Source organism: Hippocampus bargibanti, linkage group LG08 (genome assembly GCF_051943395.1).
Source record: "Hippocampus bargibanti isolate YZ-2025 linkage group LG08, ASM5194339v1, whole genome shotgun sequence".
Lineage (NCBI taxonomy): Eukaryota > Metazoa > Chordata > Actinopteri > Syngnathiformes > Syngnathidae > Hippocampus > Hippocampus bargibanti.
In genome coordinates, this window is record NC_142741.1 from 25,803,492 (window position 1) to 25,827,679 (window position 24,188).

Below are 24,188 nucleotides of genomic sequence, written 5' to 3' on the forward strand. Positions count from 1 at the left end.
AACATAGGCTTAGTTAAGCAGATGAGGTGATGCCAGAGCAAATGGGGAAACTACCAGCAAAGGATGTTAGTTCGCTGACGAAGCTTCTCGGATAGGAAGCGAAACGTCCGACACCATTCAAAGAAGTACAGATGACGGCTGAAGAAACCTTTTCATCGATGGACCACTCCTGTACGACTGAGAGCTTACACAGACGTATAGTGTACCGATTAAAGTTACTTGGACTTTGCCGGACTTAACTTATGAGCTGCAACTGCTGTAAAGTGCAAAGTCCTACTGTGATTTATGAACGGAACAGTCATGCAATGCGGAGTAAAGCTTACTAGAAAACAAGCTGATTTCAAAAAGGTCTATCTACATTTTACACATTTTTAGTGACGTGTTGACATGAAGTACCACACCCACTGGGTGCCTGTCTGACACTTGAAGTTGACATGCAGGTCCTTCCAATGCGCTCCACCTAAATTCCACCCGCGTCTCAGCGGGTTCGGTGGCTGATAAACTTGCTCAATTACTGACGAGCAGCCGAAAGAAAGCGCACTCACGCTTCTCCTTTCATGAAGCTCCGCCTGCCCCAGGGTGACCTTGCACTCCCCTTCCCTCCTCTTAGGTTAAAACCCGCTTTGGTGAGGGTGTAATTGCACACTTGAGTGAAGTCTACAGGTGTTAAGGCAGGATTTTCAACTGCAATTTGGTTCCGCCCTGCTCGGAACTCACAACTTTCCACTGAGGTACGCACTTTGCTTTACTACCATTAAAGTAGCAAATATTAAGTGAGTGTTTATGTCAACTGAATCGACGGGTGATGAGTGGAAACCAAACAAAGCTACGCCGAGCTCGCTTGAGGCAGTCAATTTGAACAAATATTGAGTCATGAAACCCGTGCCACGTTTAGTTGCTCGTATCATTCATTAGCATACACATAGAGGGATAATCCGCAGGAATCAGTGAGAGGCTTCAAATAAGCGTATGGGGTGTTTTTTAAACGCTTTGTTACGATTTCAACGACATAAATCAGGACGTATTGTATTGAGTCAACCAGGTGTTGATTAAATTCATAAAGAAAAAAAAGATCTTTATACCCCTTTAAGGACCTTTTTGAAATGGGCGTCACATTTGTGTAAAAAAAAGAACATAATCTATAAAACGCCTAAAATAATGTTGTCAACTACACTGAAAAACACAGTGTGCTGAATTTACTCGATTTGATTGTGTACGTTTTGTACATGTTTTTTTACGTAAATCTGCTTCAAAATTACATGTGAATACAGATGAATTTATTTCATAGTTAACTAAAGAAAACTTACTCGCTTCAACAAAAACGTGTTTTCAGTGTACTCACCCATTGACGATCTTACTAATTATTTATTTTTGTTACATTACAGTCCTTACCTTACCTTTTAAATTTTAAGCGTTATGGCGTCAAAGGTTTTCGGGTTTGGGGGTTGTGGTCTGCATAAACCTGTACTGTACTCCACGGACGAAAGGTTATACACCCCAAACACAAGCAAGCAAATGAATGACTATAAATGACTCATGTCAGCCATATCTATGTTCTACTCTGAATTGCTGTGTGTTTAGCGAGGGTGTGTGTTGAATGGAACGTGCGTGGACGGGGGTGTGTGTGTGTGTTCCTGTGGACCGAGATCCAGACAAACCAGTTTGTTTAAAGAGGCAGCTCCTCTTTTCAACTTGACAGCATCTCAGGGTGTTTTAGCAGGCGAGGCACCATGACAGACAGATCAGTCCAGCTGGAGAGCCTTTGAGCACCTCAGCCCACAGTGACATCTAGTGGCCATAACACGCTAATTTGCATGTATCGCTTTTTAAAATGTCATCATTATTATTATTATTATTATTATTATTATTATTATTGTTGTTGTTGTTATTATTATTATCTATCCATTTTCCAGACGCTCAATCCTCATTAAGATTCTAGGGGTTATTATTATTATTATTATTATTATTATTATTATTATTATTATTATTAATCATCCATTTTCCAGATGCTTAATCCTCATTAATGTTCTAGGGGCTATTATTATTATTATTATTATTATTATTATTATTATTATTATCCATCTATTTTCCATACAATTTAGTCCTCATTGCGGTTGTGGAGGATATTATTATTATTATTATTATTATTATTATTATTATTATTATTATTATTATTATTGTCAATATTTGTATTATTGTCAATATTTGTATTATTGTCAATATTTGTATTATTGTAAATATTATTATTATTATCATTCTTATTATTATTAGCATAAATATTATTACTATTATTATTATTATTATTATTATTATTATTATTGCACATATTTGTATTATTATTATTATTATTATTACAAATATTTGTATTATTATTATTATTATTAGTAGTAGTACTAGCAGTAGTAGTAGTATAGTATTATTGGTATTATTATTATTCGTAGTAGTATTGTTGTTCTTGTTGTTATTATACAATACAATACACATTGATTTCTATATTACCAAGAATATAATAATGTCTTATGATAATAGTTATTTGAGTCATTTCATTATGCTTCATTTCTATCAAACTATGATTGTTGTTTATCATTTGCCTTTATTATGAAATCATTATTTAAAAATAATATTAAAAATAATACAGTAAAGTCTCGTTATATCGATATTCAAGGGAGTCCGAAAAAATATCAATATAACCGGGACTATCGATATATCCGATATCGATATAACGAGACTTTACTGTATATCTAATTTGAAGTGTGTGTGGTTGTGTGTATTTTTTCCTTTATTCCCCTTCATTGTTCATTGCTATATTTTGACTTGAATGTCAACGAGGTAACAAAAACCATGACGACGCGGTGCAAATCTACTTCATCACACCGTGTCAAATGTGTTTAATTGAAAGCATTTTGAAGCTGTCATTTTAAACGTGAGCATGATCTTTTGAAAGCCAAGAGTGTCCCGCACCATGTCTTCGTCTCTGCTAAAAGACGACAGCTGGATCAGAAAAGACGACGATGAGTACGAAGCTGTTGAGTGAGTACAATGATGACATCACACCAACGCAGACATTCATTTGGCTTTCATTTGCTGTCTTCATCTTCTTCTTCTTCTTCTTCTTTGACAGCCGAGATCCAAACTTTGGCTCATCTGTCCTCAGCCACTACAGATCCAACGATAGCTTAAACAGGTAAACTGTCATTTTTATTCTATTTTCCACAAAGTTATTATTTTATTATTATTTTTTTGCATGTTGCTTACAGCTCTGTGGCAGAAAATAAACAAATTGCCAGGTCAACGTCTGTACAGGCTCTCAGCAAGAGGTAAAAATGTGGTGCTGCGCATTCTAGTTTTAGTTTTAGTTTTTCAATTTAATTTAATATATTTTTTTTTCAATTTAATGTAATTTTATTTTATTTTTTAATTTAATTTAATTTTATTTTATTTTTCAATGTAATTTAATTTAATTTTTCAATTTAATTTATTTTATTTTATTTTATTCTGTTTATTTGTGTGCTTATTTGTTTGCATCGTCAGGCGTTTGCGGTGACTTTATTTGCATTTCTTCAACATGCCAAAAATGAGAATTGGTCCAATACTGAGACCATTAAAAACTAACTAATACCGAATCAAATCAGACGAACTAACAATGGGAAATTGTGGCACACACTTGTGATTGACATTTGTGCTGTTGTAGATTCAGCGGGAGTCAAGATGAGCTCTCAACCAGGTTTGTGTCCAATTGTTTTTCATTTAAATGCCCACGAAAAACATTGCGAAGCCTTTTAATCATTATTCATTCTTGCCTATCTGCCTTTTCACACGCAGTTCCTACACCAAGTCCCGTGTCTCCTATACTCAGAGGTAAATTTTCCTCAAAATATAATTAATCAAGCAATGTGTCTTGTAAAGACAGTTATGGAAGATTCAAATATCCAGAATATTATTCCAGTTTCCAGCCAAAGAAAGGACAACCGACACCATTTTTTGGTTTCTTAACTGACATCAGAAAAACGTTTTATAACATCTAAAATAACCAAAATACGCAGGCTGATATTTTTAGTCAAATGCAAAACATCAATCAAAATGACTTCAAGTGTGCCAAAACTACTTCAAAATGACCCCGAAAATGGCGAGTTTCAGAAGGTCCCGCCCCCTTGTTCGTGACGTCACGTCAGGACGTCTTGCCTGGCTCTAGAATAAAAACAATGGCTTCAGATTCGGAGAAGGTGCTTTCTTGTGACTCATCCAGTTATGAATATCATTCAAATAGTTCTGAAGAGGAAAGCATACATGTTTGACATCGATTAAGGGAGTCCTTCCGTATCAATTCGAGCCGTCAGGACTCCAATGTAGCGTCCCAGAAAATGCACAAGATGGCGCCCAAGCTCTGTTGGAAATGGGCTGATTTGTCTGCTGGGAATTTGTGTCAACTACTATCAAATAGTAGTCTTGGTGCAACACACAACGATTCACCATGGTGTTATTTATGTGTTTTCCTTCTAATTACGTATCAACATGAAGTTTTCAGACCAAACAAAGTAGCCAAAATGCATTGAGTGTCGCTTTCTCGGTCAGGGGCGTTCCTTCTGTGACGTAACGTGAGGACTCGTCACCAACTCAAAAACAAGACTTCCGGAATATTCAGCGCGAGTCTTAAAATGTAAAATATATTCTATATCCTGTGGAATCTTATTAAAATACACTCAGTAGAAGTCATTTGAAGCCATTTTACAAATTATGGACGCAACTTGTCCGGAGATGTCGGTTGTCCTTGAAAGCAAATAACAGATATGAATGTGTTTCCTGCAGCTCTCCGTCCTTTCGGAGAACAGATGAACCCAATACAAGGTGCACCAGCGACAGTCATTCCTGCATCCACATCATCTAAACATCTGACTCAAAAATATCCGTTTGAAACTTTTTGTCCTGTCCTTCAGCACCACCACCACCACATTGAGCAAGGATGGCCAAATCACCGAAACCACAATCACCACCAGTCTTAGGTAGAAAGTGACCCATTATATCACAGGTGTCAAAGTCAAGGCCCGGGGGCCAAATCAGGGCCGCCACATCATTTTTTTTCGGCCCGCCAAAGCAAATCAAACTTAGGAAATTCCATGATGCTAGCTAAAATGTTAACAATAATGTCATATTTTTAGATGTAAACCACAATGACAGTCATTATTCTTTACTTCAGATCTGAAAACTAGTTATTTATTAATTTGTCGTGCGCTCTATATGTAATATGTGGAGGGGATGAAACTGCCTAATGGCTTCCCCAAATTCATAACGTCCCTCGAGAGGAAACCGTAACTACAATGTGGTCCGTGGCAAAAAACGAGTTTGACACCCCTGCATTATATCATTGGACTTAGATTTAGATGACAATAATGTTTTTTTTAAATTGTTTCTGTTGTTTGTTTTATTTGCAGAAAAAATCCTTCCAAGACTGCGACGTTCAGCGAACGGGTACAGTCCTTCAGCAAAGGGTAAACAAACAATTTTAAAAAGTCATATAGGCTGTAGTTCAATACGGTTATTTGAAACCTTTCAAGCACAGCGGTTACGACAGTGAATGATTTATTATATTATATAGTGATACTTCGGTTTACTTTTCGGTTTACGAACGTTACATTTATGAAAATTTTACCTTGGCATACAAACTTTTTTCGGGATACACACGGAGCTGCCTCATTGAGTGATGTGTCGTTGGCGAACGAGCCCGTTCTTCTCACAACAAAATGGCAGCCGACTGTTTGTGTCCTCTATTCCCCGCCCCCGGTCTTCGGTTAAAGCCACGTGATTGGTCAAGAACGCAGCAGTGAGGGGAGGTGGTTTAAACATTAAAAAGATGACAGTGAGAAAGTTTTAACTTTGATCGTTCAAAAGCAGAGTGTAGACTGCAAGGTTAAAATATCCCGTCAATCAGGCTCCACAAACAACCCGCACAAGCCATCTGTACACTTGATACAAAAAGCTATCAGCCCAGCTAAACAGACCACAACTGATGAGGAACTAGATAAAATTATCACAGAGAAAGCACCTACAAGGGATCATTCCTCAAGATGGTGAAAGAAGAAGTTCCTCATCAAGCATTTAATGCTGATGACTCCATTCCGTCAAGCCATCAACGACCATCACAAAGGTAAATAAAATGACTTTATTATACAGTACAGTTTATTTCTTTAAATATAATACCATAGCACATTTACTATACATAAAATAAGGTATATTTTGTGTAGTTTTAAGGCTTAGAAAAGTAGAAAATTATGTTTTATGGGGACCTGGGAACGGATTATTCTCATTTTCATGGTTTCCTATGGGAAATTAATTTTTGGGATCCACACTTTTTGCCTTACACACTCTGTCTGGGAACCAATTAAGTTCGTAAGCCACGGTGTCACCGTATATTATGATTGGTGTGTGAACGGGTTAAAATAGTGATATGAAAAATAGTAATGCATCTAAAAAATGTATCTGCATGTGTATATAACTCTCAGAAAAATGTTTTTTTTTTTTTAATGTCCTCAGTGGTGATTATGATTCCCTCCTCCCCAATACGATCAAAGATGAAACTGGAGACAGGTCAGATATTCATCCACCAATCACATTGAAGAAATCGTTTTTTTTTTTTTTTGTGTGAATTAGTAAGAAATGACGTCAAAAACACCATTTTGTTCCCTCCAGCAGAACAAGTCTTTCCAGCAGCGAGACGAGGACTTTCACAAGAAGCATTAGCGGGTTAAGTCTTGTGTTTACTCAGCAAAATGAAGCCGAAACCGGATCGTGTTGTACATGTTGCTGAATGTTGTCATGCGTCGGCAGGCCTGAAGACGAGCTGTATGACACCCTGCTTCCAAAGGGCATCTCCTCCGCTCAGTCATCTTCATCTTACAGGTGAGACCACAACCCGCGGGTCATGGACAATCCCGATATCCCATAATAAACATCTTGGCAATATTTTTGTGTGTTTGTGTCAGCACTTCGAGCGTGACGAAGAGAGAGATAGTGACTGTGGAGAATAGCGTCGCACCGCTAACTTCATCCTCCAGCCTGCGCTCCAGCAGGTAAACATAAGAGTACAAACTTTAGTATTTTTCTTTTTCCGCGATAAAAAAATAACTAAAATGAGGACTTTGGAACATTATTTTGATATGTCACAGCTGAGCTTTTTGAAACGGCTTGGTTAAAAAAAAAGAAAGTGAAAACAAGGTCATCAGAACAGAAAGGTCCAAAGTAGCAAACAAAACCACAAGTAAAACGTGACAAGATGAAACAAACCTGATAAGGTGAAACAATCAATGACCCAACACTGAATGGTCGGGTCATTGATAGAATGGAATTTACAAGCAAAAATATCTATTTTAGATTCCATCATTCCTGACAGTATCTGTCTGCAGTGGAGAAATTGATATTTCACAGCAGCAAAGTTCGTCTTACCTTTCATGTTCACATATTAAAATACCGAGCAAAAATGTTTTCTAAATTTGACACAGCAAAAAAAAAAACAAATTTCACTACTGTAATTAAATAAATACATAAATACGTACATAGATAAATACATAGATATAGATATCTAGCTAGGTAGCGCTACAAAAGCTAGCTAAAAAGATCTTGAGTTAGCTATATTGTCTAGCTGGCTGGCTAGCTATTAGCTATCTGGCTAGCTATATAGCTATCTAGCTCACTGGCAAGCTATCTAGCTCACTGGCTATTGGCGATCTATTAGCTAGCTGGCTAGCTTTCTATCTATTTCAGTTACTTCAGTGTTGAGTGAACGCTGGCGCGTGTGGCTGCCGCCGCTTTCCCACAGAGAAAAAAAATATCCTGTGATTGTAAAGTGACCTTGCGAGTTTTGAAAGGCGCTTATAGATTAAATGGATTATTATTATTATCTTTTGTACCACCTTATAATGTGGTGTGCATTAATTATATTTGGAAAATTGTATATATTTATATATTATATTTGGGAAAACAATCTTTCATTGAAGGTGCGCCTTCTAGTCCAGTACGCCTTATACATATATGGAGAAAGTTTGCAAATACATCATTCATTGGGGGTGCGCCTTATACTCCGGTGTAAAATCTGGTACTTTGCACCAATAAATGAGTCAAGTATACTTTCCTCTCTGCCACGCACGCAGCCGCTCTTACACTGATGAAATTCCCAGTGCGCGAGTGACTTCTTACAGTATCAGCAACGCCAACCTGCCCAGGTACACGTACTCCCACTGCCGGAATTATTTTAAAAGTTATTCAACCATATGTATACACGTTATATTTGTTGACTACTATGACAGTATGTCTTGTCTCTGAACCCACAGTGACGACTACAGCAGCAAAAGCGGCAGCTACTACTACACCTCGTCCACCTCAAGCTCATCCAAGCCCGCGTATGAATACAACAGTATCAGCGGCCCCACGGAATATAGTTCCACCACATACAGGAGGTACAAAGATGCGGGATGAACACAAATACATATTTATTACATATTTTCTGGTGTATAAGGTGCACCCAAAAAGCCATGATTTGGTGACTCTACGCCTTATACTGTAAGTGACGTCATATATATATATATATATATATATATATATATATATATATATATATATTTGCAAAACCTTTATATAATAATAATATATTTCTTTCTAAGCGCCTTTACAGTCCCAGGATACGTTTTTCTGTCGGTGAGCAGCGGCAGCCACATGCGGCAGCGTTCACTCAACCCGGATGTAATTCGAATACATAGCAGTCTAGCTAGCTAGCGAATAGATAGCTAATAGATAGCTATCAGCGAGTGAATAGATAGCTATTAGCTAGCAAATAGATAGCTATTAGTACTTGAGACGTGAAACAAAATGGCGCAACAAACAACGAACATCCTTAAAGATCGTGTAATATATATTCACATATTATATTTATAATAATACATTTCATTTCTAAGCGCCTTTCAAAACTCTCAAGGTCACTTTACAGTCCCAGGTTACGTTTTTAGCAGCGGCAGCCACACGCGCCAGCATTCACTCAACCCGGAAGTAACTCAAATAGACAGAAAGCTAACCAGCTAGCTAATAGCTATTTGGAATATTTGGAAAGCCATTTTAATTCATTGAAGGTGCGCCTTATAGTGCAGGTGCGCCTTATGTATGGAAACAGTTTGAAAATACACCATTCATTGATTATTATAGTCCGGTGCAGCTTATACACCGGAAAATTCGGTACTCCACGATAAATCTAACAAGAACAATTGTAATAATATTGTTCTTCTTCTAGCAGCAGCAGCAGCAGCTTATCTGACAAGATGCTCTCGAATCCCAAGAGTGTCTACACCAGTTCTGACAGGTTAGAAAAGCGCTTCAGGTTGAGCTGTCAATGCTTTTTGTCTATTTCAATCAGGGGTGTGAAACTCCGGTCCTCGAGGGCCTCGGTCCTACATGTTTTCCAAGTCTCCTTGTTGAAACACATCTGTTACAACACAGTCTCAGGTGTGTTGCAACAGGGAGACTTGGAAAACATGTAGGACTACGGCCCTCGAGGACCGGAGTTTCACACCCCTGATTGAAATTGACTTGACTTGCATTTTCATGTGGTTCGAAACAAAGGACAAGCCTGGATCGAGATCTTTGCACCTACTGCCATAAACCCTTCAATGGCGATGCCAAGATGATCCTGGATGACATGAAGATCAGCTGCCATACTTTCTGCTTCAAGGTGATTAAAAACATCTATTTATCCATCTATCGATCTATAATAATACACTTTACAATCACAAGATATTTTTTTCTGTGGGTGAGCAGCGGCAGCCTCTAGAGGACATGTAGTAAATCACACCACACTTGCAGCTGTGTATTGATTCAGACATAGCACTACTGAAGGCCTAGGGCCCCTCACTGGTACAAATAATAATACTAATAATAATAGTGATAATAATAATAATACATTTCATTTATAAGCGCCTTTCAAAACTCTCAAGATCACTTTACAGTCACCGGATATGTTTTTTTTTCTTTGTGCGTGACCAGCGGCAGCACACTCACGCGCCACCGTTCACTCAACCCGGAAGTAACTTGGCTAGAAAGCTAGCTAGCTAATAGACAGCCAATTCAATAACTAAGTAACTCGGATAGATAGCTAGCTAGATAGCTAATAGATAGCTAACAGATAGCAAGCTAGGCCTTCGCTCAACCCGGAAGTAACTCAGATAGAAAGCTAGCTAGCTAATAGACAGCTAATAGATAGCTAAGTAACTCTGATAGAAAGCTAGCTACCTAATAGACAGCTAATTCGATAACTAAGTAACTCGGATAGAAAGCTAATTAGCAGGCGAATAGATAGCAAACAGATAGCAAGCTAGGCCTTCACGCAACCCGGAAGTAACTCAGATAGAAAGGTAGCTAGCTAATAGATAGCTAAGTAACTCGGATAGAAAGCTAGCTACCTAATAGACAGCTAATTCGATAACTAAGTAACTCGGATAGAAAGCTAATTAGCAAGCTAATAGATAGCGAACAGATAGCAAGCTAGGCCTTCACTCAACCTGGAAGTAACTCAGATAGAAAGCTAGCTAGCTAGTTAATAAAAGGCTAAATTTATGTTAAGGAACGTTATCTATCTAGTGAGCTATTGAGCTATCTATTGAGCTATCTCGCGATCCAGCTAGCGATCCAGCTAGCGAGCTATCTATCTCGTACCTGTCAACCTCCGAAGCACTGTGACCTTACTAACGGCTTGATTTTTCCTTACTGAGAAAAAAACATTTCTGGAAAAAAAAGATTTCATTGCGCAATGTTATGAACAAAATTTTACATGTAAACATGAATACGTACTTTCAACAAGTTACAACATATTTCTAGCAATAATCTAGTGTGTTCTTTGTTGTAGAACATTGGGGCTTTTTTTTGCTGTGGAAGTGGTCCACAGCAAAAAAACATATGAATTTGTGTTCTTACGATGTATAATGTTTATTAAAAAATATGAATGATATTACGACTAACAAACAAACAGGTAAAATGTTTAATTTAACTTGTTTTCTCGGTGGTCGATTTCGCTTTTTACGAGTAGCAATATTTGTTGTAATTAACATTACTGTTAATATTTATGAACGAAAATGGAATTGAACATATCTCAACATTATATTTAATTGTTTTTGCGCTTGTATGCCGTATACCTCTGAAAATGTGCAAAAATCAAACAGAATACGGTTGACGGGTACGCTATCTTTCTCTCTTTCTCTGTCTCTATTTTAACTTTAAAAATGAATCTCGCTAAAAATACGTACTCCTGGATTTCAATGAAACACGAATTACCCGATGCATATTAACCAAACCTGCTGATTGTACGCAGTGTGAGGTGTGCAACGGCACTCTGGGCCACCTGAAAGCGGGTGACTGTATGTGGGTGTACAACCACATGGTGCATTGCCAGAACTGCTTTGACATCACCAGAGGTAAGAAATACATCTTTTAATCTTTTTAAATACATTTTTAACGGCAAATAATCTACAAACAAAATCAAATATTCCATCCCGCAGAGAAATGGCGCCACTGACTTTGCACCTCAACTTCCATGCTGAGCAAGTCATTCAATGTTTTATTTTATGTTTTTAATGTCAGGGTGGTTCGTATGGGTTCTGCTGCATTCATATTTTGCTAATTCTGGTGTTTTGGATGATCATGAAGAATGTGTAGCACATATTATAGCAGAAAATTGCAATGGATATATGTTCAATATATTATCTCTAATATTCTCGGAAGGTTTTTAAGGGACTCTTAATTTGCTATTGGATAACAATACTGTGATGTGGATGGCCGGGCTTGTTATTCCTGTGTGCAATAAAAGCAATCACTGCATTGATATCAAAATAGACTCTCGTTGTCATTCGTACAGTCAATCGCTAAGTAGCTATAAAGCAAACACACGACACACAAATTAAATTAAATTAAATGAAATTACATTACATTAATGAATAAGTAGGTAGGTAAGAAAAAAAGAGAGAACGAAATAAGTGGGTAAATAAATAAATACATTAATCAATGAACTAATTAATAAATGAATTAATAATGGATCGTGATTGGCGTCTGAAAACTCACTCAAGATATCAAGAAAGTGGACAACATTGTTTGGTGCCTGTGGATCGCACGCTGGTCTAACATCATGATATGATCAGATTCCGGGTTGAGTGATCGCTGGCACATGTGGCTGCCACTGCTCACCCACAGAAAAAACTGATCCTGTGCCTGTTAAGTAATAATAATAATAATACATGACATTTTAAGCGCCTTTCAAAGCTCTCAAGGACACTTTACAGTCACAGACATGCATAGGTACAATAATAAATAAAATACAATCACAAAATAGAATGCAATAAATAAAATACAATTATAAATAGAAAAATAAAGTGACCTTGAGAGTTTTGAAAGGCGCTTATAAATGACTACATGTCATTTATTTATTATTATTATCATTATTATTATTATTATTATTATTATTATTATTATTATTATTATTATTATTATTATTATTATTATTATTATTATTATTTACTTGGGAAATGCACCCCAGTAATAAAGTAACAACAGAAAAAACACTTCCTGGCCACGTGGCTTCCAGGAAGCTGATGACCAATCAGAAGACAGCTTGTAAGTCATGCCAGCATCAGCATCCTTCGCGTACGTGAGTGTGCGTGTGAGTCGAGCGAATGCGTGTGCGTGAGAGTGCATGTCGCGTGTTGAAAACGCGGAGGTGGGCCGCCTCCATCCGAATTCAACCAAGGACTCTTAAAGGTTCGGCATCCGAAACTTGAGGCGAGCGCGAGCGTCTCTCCACGCATGTGCTCGACGGCGGCAAATGGACGCCGAGGTGCTACTGGGCACCCCAGTGATGGCGGACGTGAACGGCAACAAGAAACTAGCCAACGCCGAGCTGGAGGTGCTCAAACTGCAGGAGCTCGTCCGTAAACTCGAGAAGCAAAACGAGCAGCTGCGGAGCAGGGCCAACGCCGTCAACGATTGTCCGGTCGCCACCCGCCATTACCATCGCCACCGGCTTCCCCTCCGCGACCACCTCCATGTGCAGACGGGGCCCCCGCCCGCCGGCCTCCCCGCAGACGGGGAGCCTTTCCCGGCGAAGTGTGCGAGCCGGCGCCCCCGGGAGCCCTTCGCCTATTTTCAGCCCAGTTCGTCGTCTCTGGATTCCGCCGAGGAGGAGGACGCCTCCGACAACGAGGCGGAGGATGAAGCCACGACGGTTCTGGATGACGTTGACGTCTTGGACCTGAACACCGTCCTTACCGTCTCAGAACCGGATAGCTGGTAAGACGCCTTTTAATCACTACCATGTGTCTTTGTGTCAGTTTTCATGTTTTTGGTGTGAAGAAAGAAGAAACGACGCCCACCACCGCAAAATCGTTAAAATGAAAGATTCCAATTGCAAACAATAGAGCTCCAATGAGGCCACTTGAGAGATCTACTATTCATCCATTTGAGAGATATTACGAACTTCAAACCAGCAGTACCTTGCACCACTTTACATATTTGTAAAATGTGCAAAATGATGTTATTTTATTTACAAACGAAACGTTTATGCATTTCAGACTATCAAAGCATAGCACTACAGACAACAATACGATGGTTCCTGTTGAGTTACATTGAAAAAATATACATAATAATCATAATAATGTCACTATTTTTTTTTTGCCGTGGTATGTAAATTAAATTATTGAGTTTAACTCTTCTATATTATGTGATGATGTTATGTGTGGTTTGAATTACTTAATACAGTAAAGTCTCGTTATATCAATATTCAATGCATGAAGCAGTTCTGGATCAAAGAGGAGAGGATCATAGCATCCTTTTCACCAGTGGATCAGGAACATCATGGTCAAATGTGAATGTCTGTTACAACCTATATACAGTATCTATATCTACAATATCTATCTATCTATCTAATAATCTATCTCATAATCTCTCTCTCTCTAAAACGAAATTTTAACCAAATTCACTACAAGGGTGAGGACTTTGAATGTACCCATTCAGAAACCTCACTCCTGCTGTTATTTCAGTTTTAAGTCCACTTTTTATTTCTTTGTTTTTAAAGAAGAGAAAATGGGTGATATTTAGTGTTCAAATGTAACGCTAGTTCTCTAAATTTATCAGCAACGGTGGGCCTCACTCATTATATGGAGTTATCCGGACTTTCCAAAACCATTCAAACGGCATGTGTGTGTGTGTGTGTACTGAAGGAGAAATGTTCTTGAAGAGTGTTTTATTTATCTAGCTATCTAGCTGGATAGCTAGATAGCTATCTATTAGCTGGAAAGCTAGCTTTCTATCTATTTGAGGTACTTTTGGGTTGAGTGAACGCTGGCCGCTGCTCACCCACAGAAAAACTTATCCTGTGACTATAAAGTGACCTTGAGAGTTTTGAAAGGCGCTTATAAATGATATGTATTATGATTATGATGATTATTCCTAGGCTTTACGTGAGCACCAAAGCCAAGCAGCACAGCGTGGACACCCTGAGCCCTCTCCAATGGTGCAGGCAGGTCCTGGACCACCCCGGACCAGAAGTGGAACTCGCCAGGATGACGCTGTGCCACAGATTGGACCAAGGTAACCTGCGTTGAGCATGGCTCCGCCCCCTTCGGATTAACAGCCACATGTGGCCAGCTGTGGCTGTGAACATGTGATGCTAAGCTGCGACACATGTTGCTCCGCATCCGTACACGTGCAGGACTGGACATGAAACGTCGTCAAGATGATTTTGCTCTGCACTTGTCAGTCACGGACAAATCAGATACAAACGCTCCTCAATTTACGAGCATTCGTATTACAAACTACGGTACATACAAACATTTTTGCTGGTATGTCGAAAAATGTTTAAAGGACAACCGACACCTCCGCACAAATTGTGTCCATAATTTGTAAAATGGCTTCAAATGACTTCTACTGAGCGTATTTGACAAAGATTCCACCGCGTAGAGTTAGATTTTACGTTTTAAGACTCGCTCTGAATATTCAGGAAGCCTTGTTTTCGAGTTGATGACCATTACTGAAGTGACGTGACATTAGGAACGCCCCTTTCCGACAAAGTGACACACTGTAGCAGTCATTTCATCACGTCAATGCATTTTGTTTGGTGTGAAAACTTCGTGTTGATGGCGAAATTAGAAGGAAAACACAAAAATAACGCAATGGTGAATCGTTGTGTGTTGCACCGAACAACGATTTGATATTCGCTGACGAAAATTCCCAGGAGACAAATCAGCCCATTTCCAACAGAGCTTGGCCGCCATCTTCTGCATTTTTTTAGGGTGCTCCATTTCTCTCCAGATGCCTCAAAATTACACGGAATAAATTCTTTAATCGATTGCAAACATGTATGCTTTCCTCTTCAGAACTATTTGAATCATATTCATAACTGCATGAGTAACAAGAAAGCATCTCCTCCGAATCTGAAGCCATTGTTTTGATTCTGAAGCAAGGCAAGACGTCCTGGCGTGACGTCACGAACAAGTGGGCGGGACCTTCTGAAACTCGTCATTTTGAAGTAGTTTTGGGACACTTTAACTCATTTTTATTGGTGTTTTTCATTTGACAAAAAATATCAGCCTGCGTGTTTTGGCTATTTTAGATGCTATCAAACGTTTTTCTGATGTCAGTTAGGAAACAAAAAAAATGGTGTCGGTTATCCTTTAAATGTACATTCCATACAAAATATAGCACTGAAGCAACTTACAAACGAATTCACCTTACGAATGACCACTCGTTCATAAAGTGTGGAGCGTTTGTTCTATCTTCCAAGGTCTGGATGTTATCCTGAAAGGCACGGTTAAAATCTCTGGATTTGGATAAAAAAAAAAAAAACAATCCAAATGAGCAGTAATGCTTTAGAAAGCTAATAAAATGTCATTTTGAGTAAGCGTCATTGTGTTTTAGGGAATGAGATTTAACCCACATACATAAGCAATCCTCGCTTATCCGAAAATCCCTTCAGGAAGCAAAAAAATACAAATAATAATAATAATCTGTTGTCGTCATGATGTAATGCCGATTTCGACACACGAACAGCATCAATGGCGGGATGTCGGAAGAAGATGAATATTTTGGCTTGACTGCTGACATGATAATCAATCTGCTTTGCTCCTGCTGACGACCATTTTGGATGTTGTTGTTGTTGTTGTATCTAGCCAAGCGGTGGCGAGGAGTGTCCTCCGTTCGTCCTTACAGCTGCATATACGGGCTGTCCACACTCAGCTGCCCCGTCCCGCCTTACTCCAAAACTGCTGCAATAAACGACAACACAGGTAGGACCAAACACCAAATGGGTGCATCGCAAATCGACGGAAAATGCAGCAGTTAGAGAAAATAAAACAAAAATAGAGTTTTTGTGTAATGTAAAAACATGATGGAAACACACACGTGCTTTTGAAAGCTTCAAGACTTAAAGGACAACCGACACCATTTTGTTGTTTCCTAACTGACATTAGAAAAAACGTTTTATAGCATCTAAAATACCCAAAACACGCAGGCTGATATTTTTAGTCAAATGCAAAACACCAATAAAAATGACGTAAAGTGTCCTAAAACTGCCACAAAATGAGCTCAGAAATGTCGAGATTCAGAAAGTCCCGCCCCCTTGTTCGTGACGTTGGTTACACACTGCCTTGCCCCAGAATCAAAACAATGGCTTCAGATTGGGAGAAGATGCTTTTTTTGCTACTCATCCAGTTATGAATATGATTCAAATAGTTCTGAAGAGGAAAGCATACATGTTTGCCATCGATTCAAGAAGTCCTTCCGTATCAATTCGAGTTGTCTGGACTCCAATGTAGCGCCCAGAAAATGCGCAAGCTCCCGTTGGAAATGGGCTGATTTGTCCGCTGGGAATTTGGGTCAATTTACACCTTCTTTATGCGTGTTACCGCAATTGGCTGCGACATAAAAACGATTCACCATCGCCTTATTTATGTACTTTTCCTTCTAATTTCAACACAGTGTTTTCAGATGAAAAAAAGTACCAAAAATGCATTGCGTGTCGCTTTCTCGGTCAGGGGCGTTCCCTCCGTGACGTCACGTCAGGCATGGCTTGATTGACACATTTGATGTGAAGGGCCTGCAGAACTGATTGTGAAGGCGTCCAGTTAGATTTCTGACCCTGGTACAAAGCAACCGACCTGAGAGTGAATCAAGAGCGCAGCCGCTGTTCATGCCAGAGTAGTACACGCCATTTTTTTTACCCCCCACTGAGCACATGAGATGATCAGGAAAAGCAATTCGGAGCATATTGATGTCCAAGGCGGCGTGCCAACGTGCTTTGGATTTTCCGGTTATCCTGAGTGAGATTAAAATCTCTGTTCTCCTTTCCATTTCAAGCTCTGACGCCGCCGTCATCATCTGGTCCCGCCCTCCCGCTAAGGCCCAGTCTCAGTCTGGATAGGGCGCCCACCTTTCTGTCAAACTCCACCTTGCACAGTAAGGCTTTTTATGACAGTTTACGCATGACAGTTTTTTCACAGTTGCCTCTCTTTTGAATTTAACGGGTGACTTGATGTCAAAAATAGGCATGTTCAATCACAAGTGGCATACGAACTTTTCGGTTCACGAACGTTAAATTTATGAACATTTTACCTCGGCATACAAACTATTTTTCGGGATACACACGGAGCTGCCACAATGGGTGATGTGTCCTTTGCGAACTAGCCCGTTCTCCTAACAAGAAAATGTTGTCGGTCGTCGGTTAAAGCCACGTGATTGGTCAAATACAGACAGAGAGAGTGAAGCCATTCTCCAAAAAATAAAATGGCTTCTGACATTTTTTTTGTCCTCTATACCCCACCCCCAGTCTTCGGTTAAAGCCACCTTATTGGTCAAGAACGCAGCAGTGAGGGGAGGTGGTTTAAACATTAAAGAGACAGGCAGACGACATAGAGAGAGTGACAAAATGGAAAACAGTGAAATTTGGACTTGTTTCAACTTTCATAGTTCAAAGGCAGAGTTTAGACTGCAAGGTTAAAATATCCCATCAATCAGGCTTCACAAATAACCCCCACAAGCCATCTGTACACTTGATGCAATAAGCTATCAATCCAGCTAAACAGAACACAATTGATGAGGAACTAGGTAAAATTATCGTAGAGAAAGCCCCGAAGGGGCGGGACCTTCTGAAACTCGGCATCTCCGAGGTCATTTTCAAGTAGTTTTGGGACTACTAGTAGTAGTTTTGACTAAAAATATCAACCTGCGTGTTTTGGCTATTTTAGATGCTATAAAACGTTTTTCTGATGTCAGTGAGGAAACAAAAAAATGCTGTCGGTTGTCCTTTAATCATCCATAGGATTGATTATTTCCGTTAGCATGACAAATAATATTCCTGAGGTTTGAAAAAAAAAAAAAAAGAAGAGAACTCTGGTGTCTTTTAGACGTTGGCCCACGGCACGCAACCATCAGCCCTCAGTCTTCCCTGGACAGCGAGGCGGGTATTTCGGAGTTGGACGACGACTCCATCACCATGGGCTACAAACTGCAGGACATGACGGACGTGGAGGTCATGGCCCGCCTCCAGGAGGAGAGTGAGTAAAGAAAACAACAACAACAACAACCCAATGTTTTATTCTTAAAACGAAACCTTTTCGAGTAGGTCTGCGTCAAGATTACGCGTCGACCTCAGCCACGGTCAGTCGTCGCTGCTCCAGCTTCTCTTTGAACTCGCTGCGGCGCAGCCACGTGGATCTGGAAGAGGACGACGAAGAGGATGAGGATGAAGGTTACGACCAACTTCCTCCTCCGCAACCACGACTTTTTCGTACAAGCTCGGTGCAGCGAGGCGCTCTTCCCCACTCGCACACCTTCTCCAGCTTCAGGGATTGTCGGCGTAGCTCCACCGCATCGTCCTTTTCACTTGGTGGCCCGGGCGCCGCCGGACTGAGCGGGGAAACGCATACATCGTACAGGAACAGCGCAGGTAGCTTCCTTTTCCTCGTTCACTGCCAGATATGTGCAAAAAGGTGTCCGTCCGCTCCAGTGCCAGGGTTTTTGTCATTGTCACTTGAATTCCAGGACCCCCAGAATATTCCGTTTTAGGACTACGTAAACATGCTATACGGTGTTAGAAACCTAAGACTCCATTCTTTCATGAAAAAAGAGTTACTTCCTAAATTAAATGGGTCTGGAGTTATATGAGCTTGAAATGAGGGTCAACTGTCCAGATGTCTTATTTTAATTTAGCATACAACAGAGCTCAGGGATTAAACTGCTGGTATTTTGCTTTTGTTTTGCCACGCTTGTAAAAGACATTAGGCTGCGGAGAAGCATGCCCAACCTGATGCGAGCTCCCAGCATGCCGAGCGTTCCCAGTATCCCGAGCGTTCCCAGTATGCAATGCCTGGCTTCCCCTGTCAATCCCCCGTCCCACGGACCCTCGTCCCTGCCAACCATATCCTCCCTGCGCAGCAGCCTCAGCTTTGACTCGTCAAGCAGCCTCGCACGCCTCCAGTCCTCCAGTAAGACCCTCCACTTCTAGTGCGTGCTTTGCTAATATCACGTGACATCCAATAAACGCCAATGTCCACGCTTGAAGGACAACCGACACCTCGCGACAAGTTGTGTACATAATTTGTAAAATCACTTCAAATGACTTCTAAAGAGCATATTTTAGAAAGATTCCACCGTATATAGCTATATTTGACCTTTTAAGACTTGCGCTGAATATTCAGGAAGTCTTGTTTTCAAGTTGATGACGATGCCTGACGTGACGTCACAGAGGGAACGCCCATGACTGAGAAAGCGACACACAATGCATTTTGGGTACTTTTTTTCATCTGAAAACACTATGTTGATGGCGAAATTAGAAGGAAAACTACATAAATAACGTGGTGGCCTCAAAATGAGACGGAAGGACTCCTTTAATCGATCTCAAACATGTATGCTTTCCTCTTCAGAACTGTTTGAATCACATTCATAACTGGATGAGTAACAAGAAAGCATCTTCTCCCAATCTGAACTCTCTGAAGCCATTGTTTTGATTCTGGAGCAAGGCAGTTTGTGAAGGAGTATCCTGGCGTGACGACACAAATAAGGGGGCGGGACTTTCTGAATCTGCCCAGTTCCGAGCTCATTTTGTGGCCGTTTTGGGACACTTGAAGTCATTTTAAATTATCAGCCTGCGTGTTTTGGGTATTTTAGATGCTATAAGACGTTTTTCTGATGTCAGTTAGGAAACAAAAAAATGGTGTCGGTTGTCCTTTAAGGGTTCTTATTCTGTTGTATTTTATATTAGCGAGTTTTGTTTTCTTAAGATATGTTATTTTGGTTGTACGACTGTGTAAAGTCTCAGTCGTACAGATGAAAAGGTTTCTTCAGCCGTCATCTGTACTTCTTTGAAGGTGTCGGATGTTTTGCTTCTCATCCGAAAAGCTTCGTCAGCTAACAAAATTTTTTATATATATATATATATATATATAATATACCTTATTTGAGTAGATTAGCTCATTTTAGCTGAGTGAAATCTCTGATTTTAGTTTAGAGTCACCTATTTAGCTTGCTTTGGGATCTCTTGACTTACCGGTAACTTTATTTATCTTCCCTCCATGTTGTTTCATATTTTGCAAAATATTTAATTTGATCAGCTCAGCATATTTTCTGCTTGTGTGCAACAACAGTTCCTTTGCCAGGCCAGCTGAGTCAACGTGTCCAGAGTATTGGCAACTTCCCCGCCACCCCTCGTCACCCACTCAAAGCCACCGCCTACGTCAGCCCCACAGTGTTGCAAGGCCCCTCGGCTTTGTCCTCCTCCAGCAGCCTGCACTCCATCCCCGGTAGCGCGCCGACGCCTCAACCCCTTAAAGCGGCGGCCGCTTCAGGACCGCAGCCCGTAAAGAGCCCTGCCGCAAATGCGCAGTCTGCTGTCCCCCGAAGCTCACTCCCTCGCCCCGCCTCCTTCGTGGCCCTTGGCGGAGGTCCTCGTTCTAGCAAAATCACACAACCTACGCGCAGGTGAGATTCGCCCAACCAGACTACGGTGATACCTTGGCTCACGAACTTAATTGGCTCCCAGACACAACGAGTAGGGCGAAAAGTGTGTATCCCAAAAAATAATTTCCCATAGGGAACCATTAAAATGAGAATAATCCGTTCCCAGGTCCCCATAAAACATCATTTTCTACTTTATAATTTTCTAAGCCTTAAACCAACACAAAATATACCTTATTTTATGTATAATAAATGTGCTATGATATTATAATTAAAGAAATAAACTGTACTGTATAATAAAGTCGTTTTATTTACCTTTGTGATGGTCATTAATGGCTTGATGGAATGGAGTGACCGCTTTCATCAGCATTAAACACTTGATGAGGAACGTAACCTTCTTCGAATAATCACTTGTAGGTGCTTTCTCTGCGATAATTTTATCTAGTTCCTCATCAATTGTGTTCTGTTTAGCTGGGTTGATAGCTTTTTGCATCAAGTGTACATATGGCTTTTGTTGGTTGTTTGTGGAGCCTGATTGATGGGAATCTTAACCTTGCAGTCTACACTCTGCCTCTGAACTATCAAAGTTGAAACTCTCTCTCAGTCGTCTGCCTGTCTCTTTAATGTTTAAACCACCTCCCCTCACTGCTGTATTCTTGACCAATCTGGTGGCTTTAACCAAGGACTGGGGGCGGGGCAATAGAGGACCAAAACAAGCCGGCTGCCATTTTGTTTTCAGGGAATGGGCTTGTTCGCCAACAACACATCACTCATTGTGGCAGCTCCGTGTGAAAAATAGTTTGTATGCCAAGGTAAAATTTTCATAAATTTAACGTTCGTAAACCGAAAAGTTTGTAAGGCAAGGGGTTCGTAAACCGAGGTATCACTGTAATGCTACTCATATATACCAATGTTGCTGTCTTTATCGCTGATTGAATTTCCATATTAATACAAAAGTAGATTGAGTTCATGTTCTTGTAGCTTTGAATGGTTAAAATGAATGAATGAATGAATGAGTGGAGGGCAGTCATGAAATCTTATTTTCGTCGCTCTCCCTTGCAGTTTGCTGACACCCCCAAAGAGCCTCACCTCCCTAAGTACCCTGAGGGATTCCAGCTGGAAAGATGGCTGCTACTAACATTCCACAGGTATCATCATAAAAATGATAATATGATTCATAATAAACAGGGTCAAGCTGCATTAATCCCTGTAACGGCATTTGTGAAGAAAGAATGACTGTTTTGTTCCCTTTCTGAGGAATTGTTAATCAATCCAGCAGGCTGGATTTTCAAAATAAAATAGGGGTGGGAAACCCAAGGCCCTTGGGCTAGTTATGGCCCACCAGACCATATGAGCCGGACCAAAAAAAAAAACCCTCAGAGGAAGTGATGAAGGAATAAAAAAAATGTCCCCAAATTTCTCATTCGAAACATCCTCTCTCATATTTTCTTATACAGGACTTTATACAACTGAGGTTACCCACCCCACTTATCGACTCTTGCAATATATCACTAACCAGTTGTTAAATGTCAACTCTTTACTACTGTATTAAGTATGTGTGTTTGGTTGGTTGTTTGCAAACTGAAAAGTCAAAAGTCACGCTTTTCTACATGCCTTTTTCAAATCTCACAAACTTTTTGTCGCTGTGGTGTAAAAAAAACTAAATGATGTCGCATTCATCATATTCATATCACTTCTATTTACTGGCCTCATTTTGCAGCACTTTTTTATTGAAAATATGTGAAGAACACTTTAAAAGTTTGGATTTGTTTTGAGTTGCTTAAATTATTGAAAGTTTTCGATGTGAATTTTTGGTGTTTTTTCCTTTTTTTAAAAGATACTTTCCTTCACGTAACTGGCCGCTGCATTGATATTGCACATCATTTATTGTGTTCTACCATATGAAGGAGGAGAAGCCGAATGGGACGGTGAAATAAAAGGTTTCGAACACTTTGTGTCTTCCATTTCACCAAAATCACAGTAAATTTTTGAATCAATTTTTCGTTTAGCGTCCTTTCTTTGCATTTGACTTATTTTGTTAACATGTTCTTTTTTTCATATACAGGTAACATCCGACTTATGACCGAGTTCCGTTCCGACCAAACGGTTGTCAGTCGAAATGCATTAAATATGGCCGAGCTCCATTCCAACCAAATGGTCGTAAGTTGAAATGGTCGTAAGTCGAAATCCATTCAAAATGTTGAATAGAGACTGAGAGGCTAGATGACTCGCAAATTCCCCCTTCTGGCGCCATCACACGGTCGATTGCTGTGCGAGAATGAGATGCTGGCTGGGCAAAATTGTCGTACGCGTTGCCGGCCTGCTAGCGCGTTGCGGTGCCAGGCGTAGAATTATAATTAAAAAAAAAAATACGGTCTGGAGGTCGTGGTCATAAGTACGGGTGGGTGTAAGTCGAGCTGGTTGTAAGTTGGATGTTACCTGTAATTGTTTGTGATTGATCGTCGATGGATGCCCTGGCAACCAATTCAGAGTCGACTCCACCTCAGTGGTGGGCCGTCAGGGCCTGCAAGGCCTTCTCTGCTGGCCTACAAATATCTGTATCAATTTCAGTTAATTATATTTTGTCCATGAATTCTTATTAAATAATTCCAATAATTCAAACGTAGCACTAGTAAAGGCCTAGGGGTGACATGGCCGGCTCACCGCTGCTCCATCCACTGACCTAAAAAAAAAAACTGGGATAATCTCCCGAAGGCCCACAATCCTTGTGTGGACAAACAGACTAAAAAAATGGAGGGATAATAAGCATACTGTAGTAATTATCATCAAAACATTGCCTTTTGTCAAAAATCTCCACTACTTTTATCCATGATAGTCAGCACAGGTATAAAAAGTCACGGGAAAATTAAGCAACAATAATAGAATGATTGCAAAATGGTTTCGAGCTGTCGGACCGACTGGACCCGTCTGATTGTCTGCACTTTCTCCACTCAGCAAATACTGTACACTACACACTGAAACAAAACGTCTTTTGTGTATTGCATGGGAATGTATGAGGGGACATTTTACATTAAACTATGTAAATCTTCTGGATTTAACTCGAGTCATTTTATCCTGGAATTTCAAATAATGCTCTTATTCTATGTGAAATTGACCCAGTTCTGACAGCCAATCACGGGCGTCCATTACCTCGTACGTACACAGTTGTATGAGTTTACGGTGGGAGATAGCGGAAGTACCGTGCGTCGCCTTCAAAACAAGAC

At 40.1% G+C, this 24,188-nt stretch overlaps 2 protein-coding genes across 10 annotated transcripts; both read left to right on the forward strand.

Moving 5' to 3' along the window:
* Nucleotides 1-509: 509 nt before the first annotated feature.
* scel (sciellin) lies at nucleotides 510-11,859 on the forward strand. Of its 7 annotated transcripts, XM_089002878.1 has the most exons (19): nucleotides 514-731; nucleotides 2,945-3,030; nucleotides 3,122-3,184; nucleotides 3,258-3,317; nucleotides 3,692-3,724; nucleotides 3,823-3,858; nucleotides 4,807-4,845; nucleotides 4,935-5,000; nucleotides 5,430-5,486; nucleotides 6,529-6,582; nucleotides 6,685-6,738; nucleotides 6,823-6,894; nucleotides 6,978-7,064; nucleotides 8,142-8,213; nucleotides 8,322-8,447; nucleotides 9,272-9,340; nucleotides 9,601-9,709; nucleotides 11,342-11,444; nucleotides 11,529-11,859. In XM_089002878.1, exons 2-19 carry the CDS (start codon nucleotides 2,963-2,965, stop codon nucleotides 11,543-11,545), a joined length of 1,185 nt encoding a protein of 394 aa, XP_088859004.1. In that variant the 5' UTR covers nucleotides 514-731; nucleotides 2,945-2,962; the 3' UTR covers nucleotides 11,546-11,859. The 7 variants fall into 7 exon arrangements, with proteins under 7 accessions (XP_088859008.1, XP_088859005.1, XP_088859004.1 ...); XM_089002879.1 differs by lacking the exon at nucleotides 3,258-3,317 and having other exon boundaries at nucleotides 512-731; XM_089002876.1 differs by lacking the exon at nucleotides 514-731 and having other exon boundaries at nucleotides 2,930-3,030; nucleotides 9,275-9,340.
* Nucleotides 11,860-12,617: 758 nt separating this feature from the next.
* On the forward strand, nucleotides 12,618-22,940 carry slain1a (SLAIN family member 1a). 3 transcript variants are annotated; one of them, XM_089002515.1, is made up of 9 exons: nucleotides 12,620-13,308; nucleotides 14,471-14,607; nucleotides 16,185-16,301; nucleotides 17,371-17,469; nucleotides 18,417-18,566; nucleotides 18,635-18,958; nucleotides 19,287-19,496; nucleotides 20,655-20,988; nucleotides 22,027-22,940. In XM_089002515.1, the coding sequence occupies exons 1-9, from the start codon at nucleotides 12,845-12,847 to the stop codon at nucleotides 22,100-22,102; spliced, it is 1,911 nt and encodes a 636-aa protein (XP_088858641.1). In that variant the 5' UTR covers nucleotides 12,620-12,844; the 3' UTR covers nucleotides 22,103-22,940. The 3 variants fall into 3 exon arrangements, with proteins under 3 accessions (XP_088858643.1, XP_088858641.1, XP_088858642.1); XM_089002517.1 differs by lacking the exon at nucleotides 19,287-19,496 and having other exon boundaries at nucleotides 12,618-13,308; XM_089002516.1 differs by lacking the exon at nucleotides 17,371-17,469.
* The last annotated feature ends 1,248 nt before the right edge of the window (nucleotides 22,941-24,188 follow it).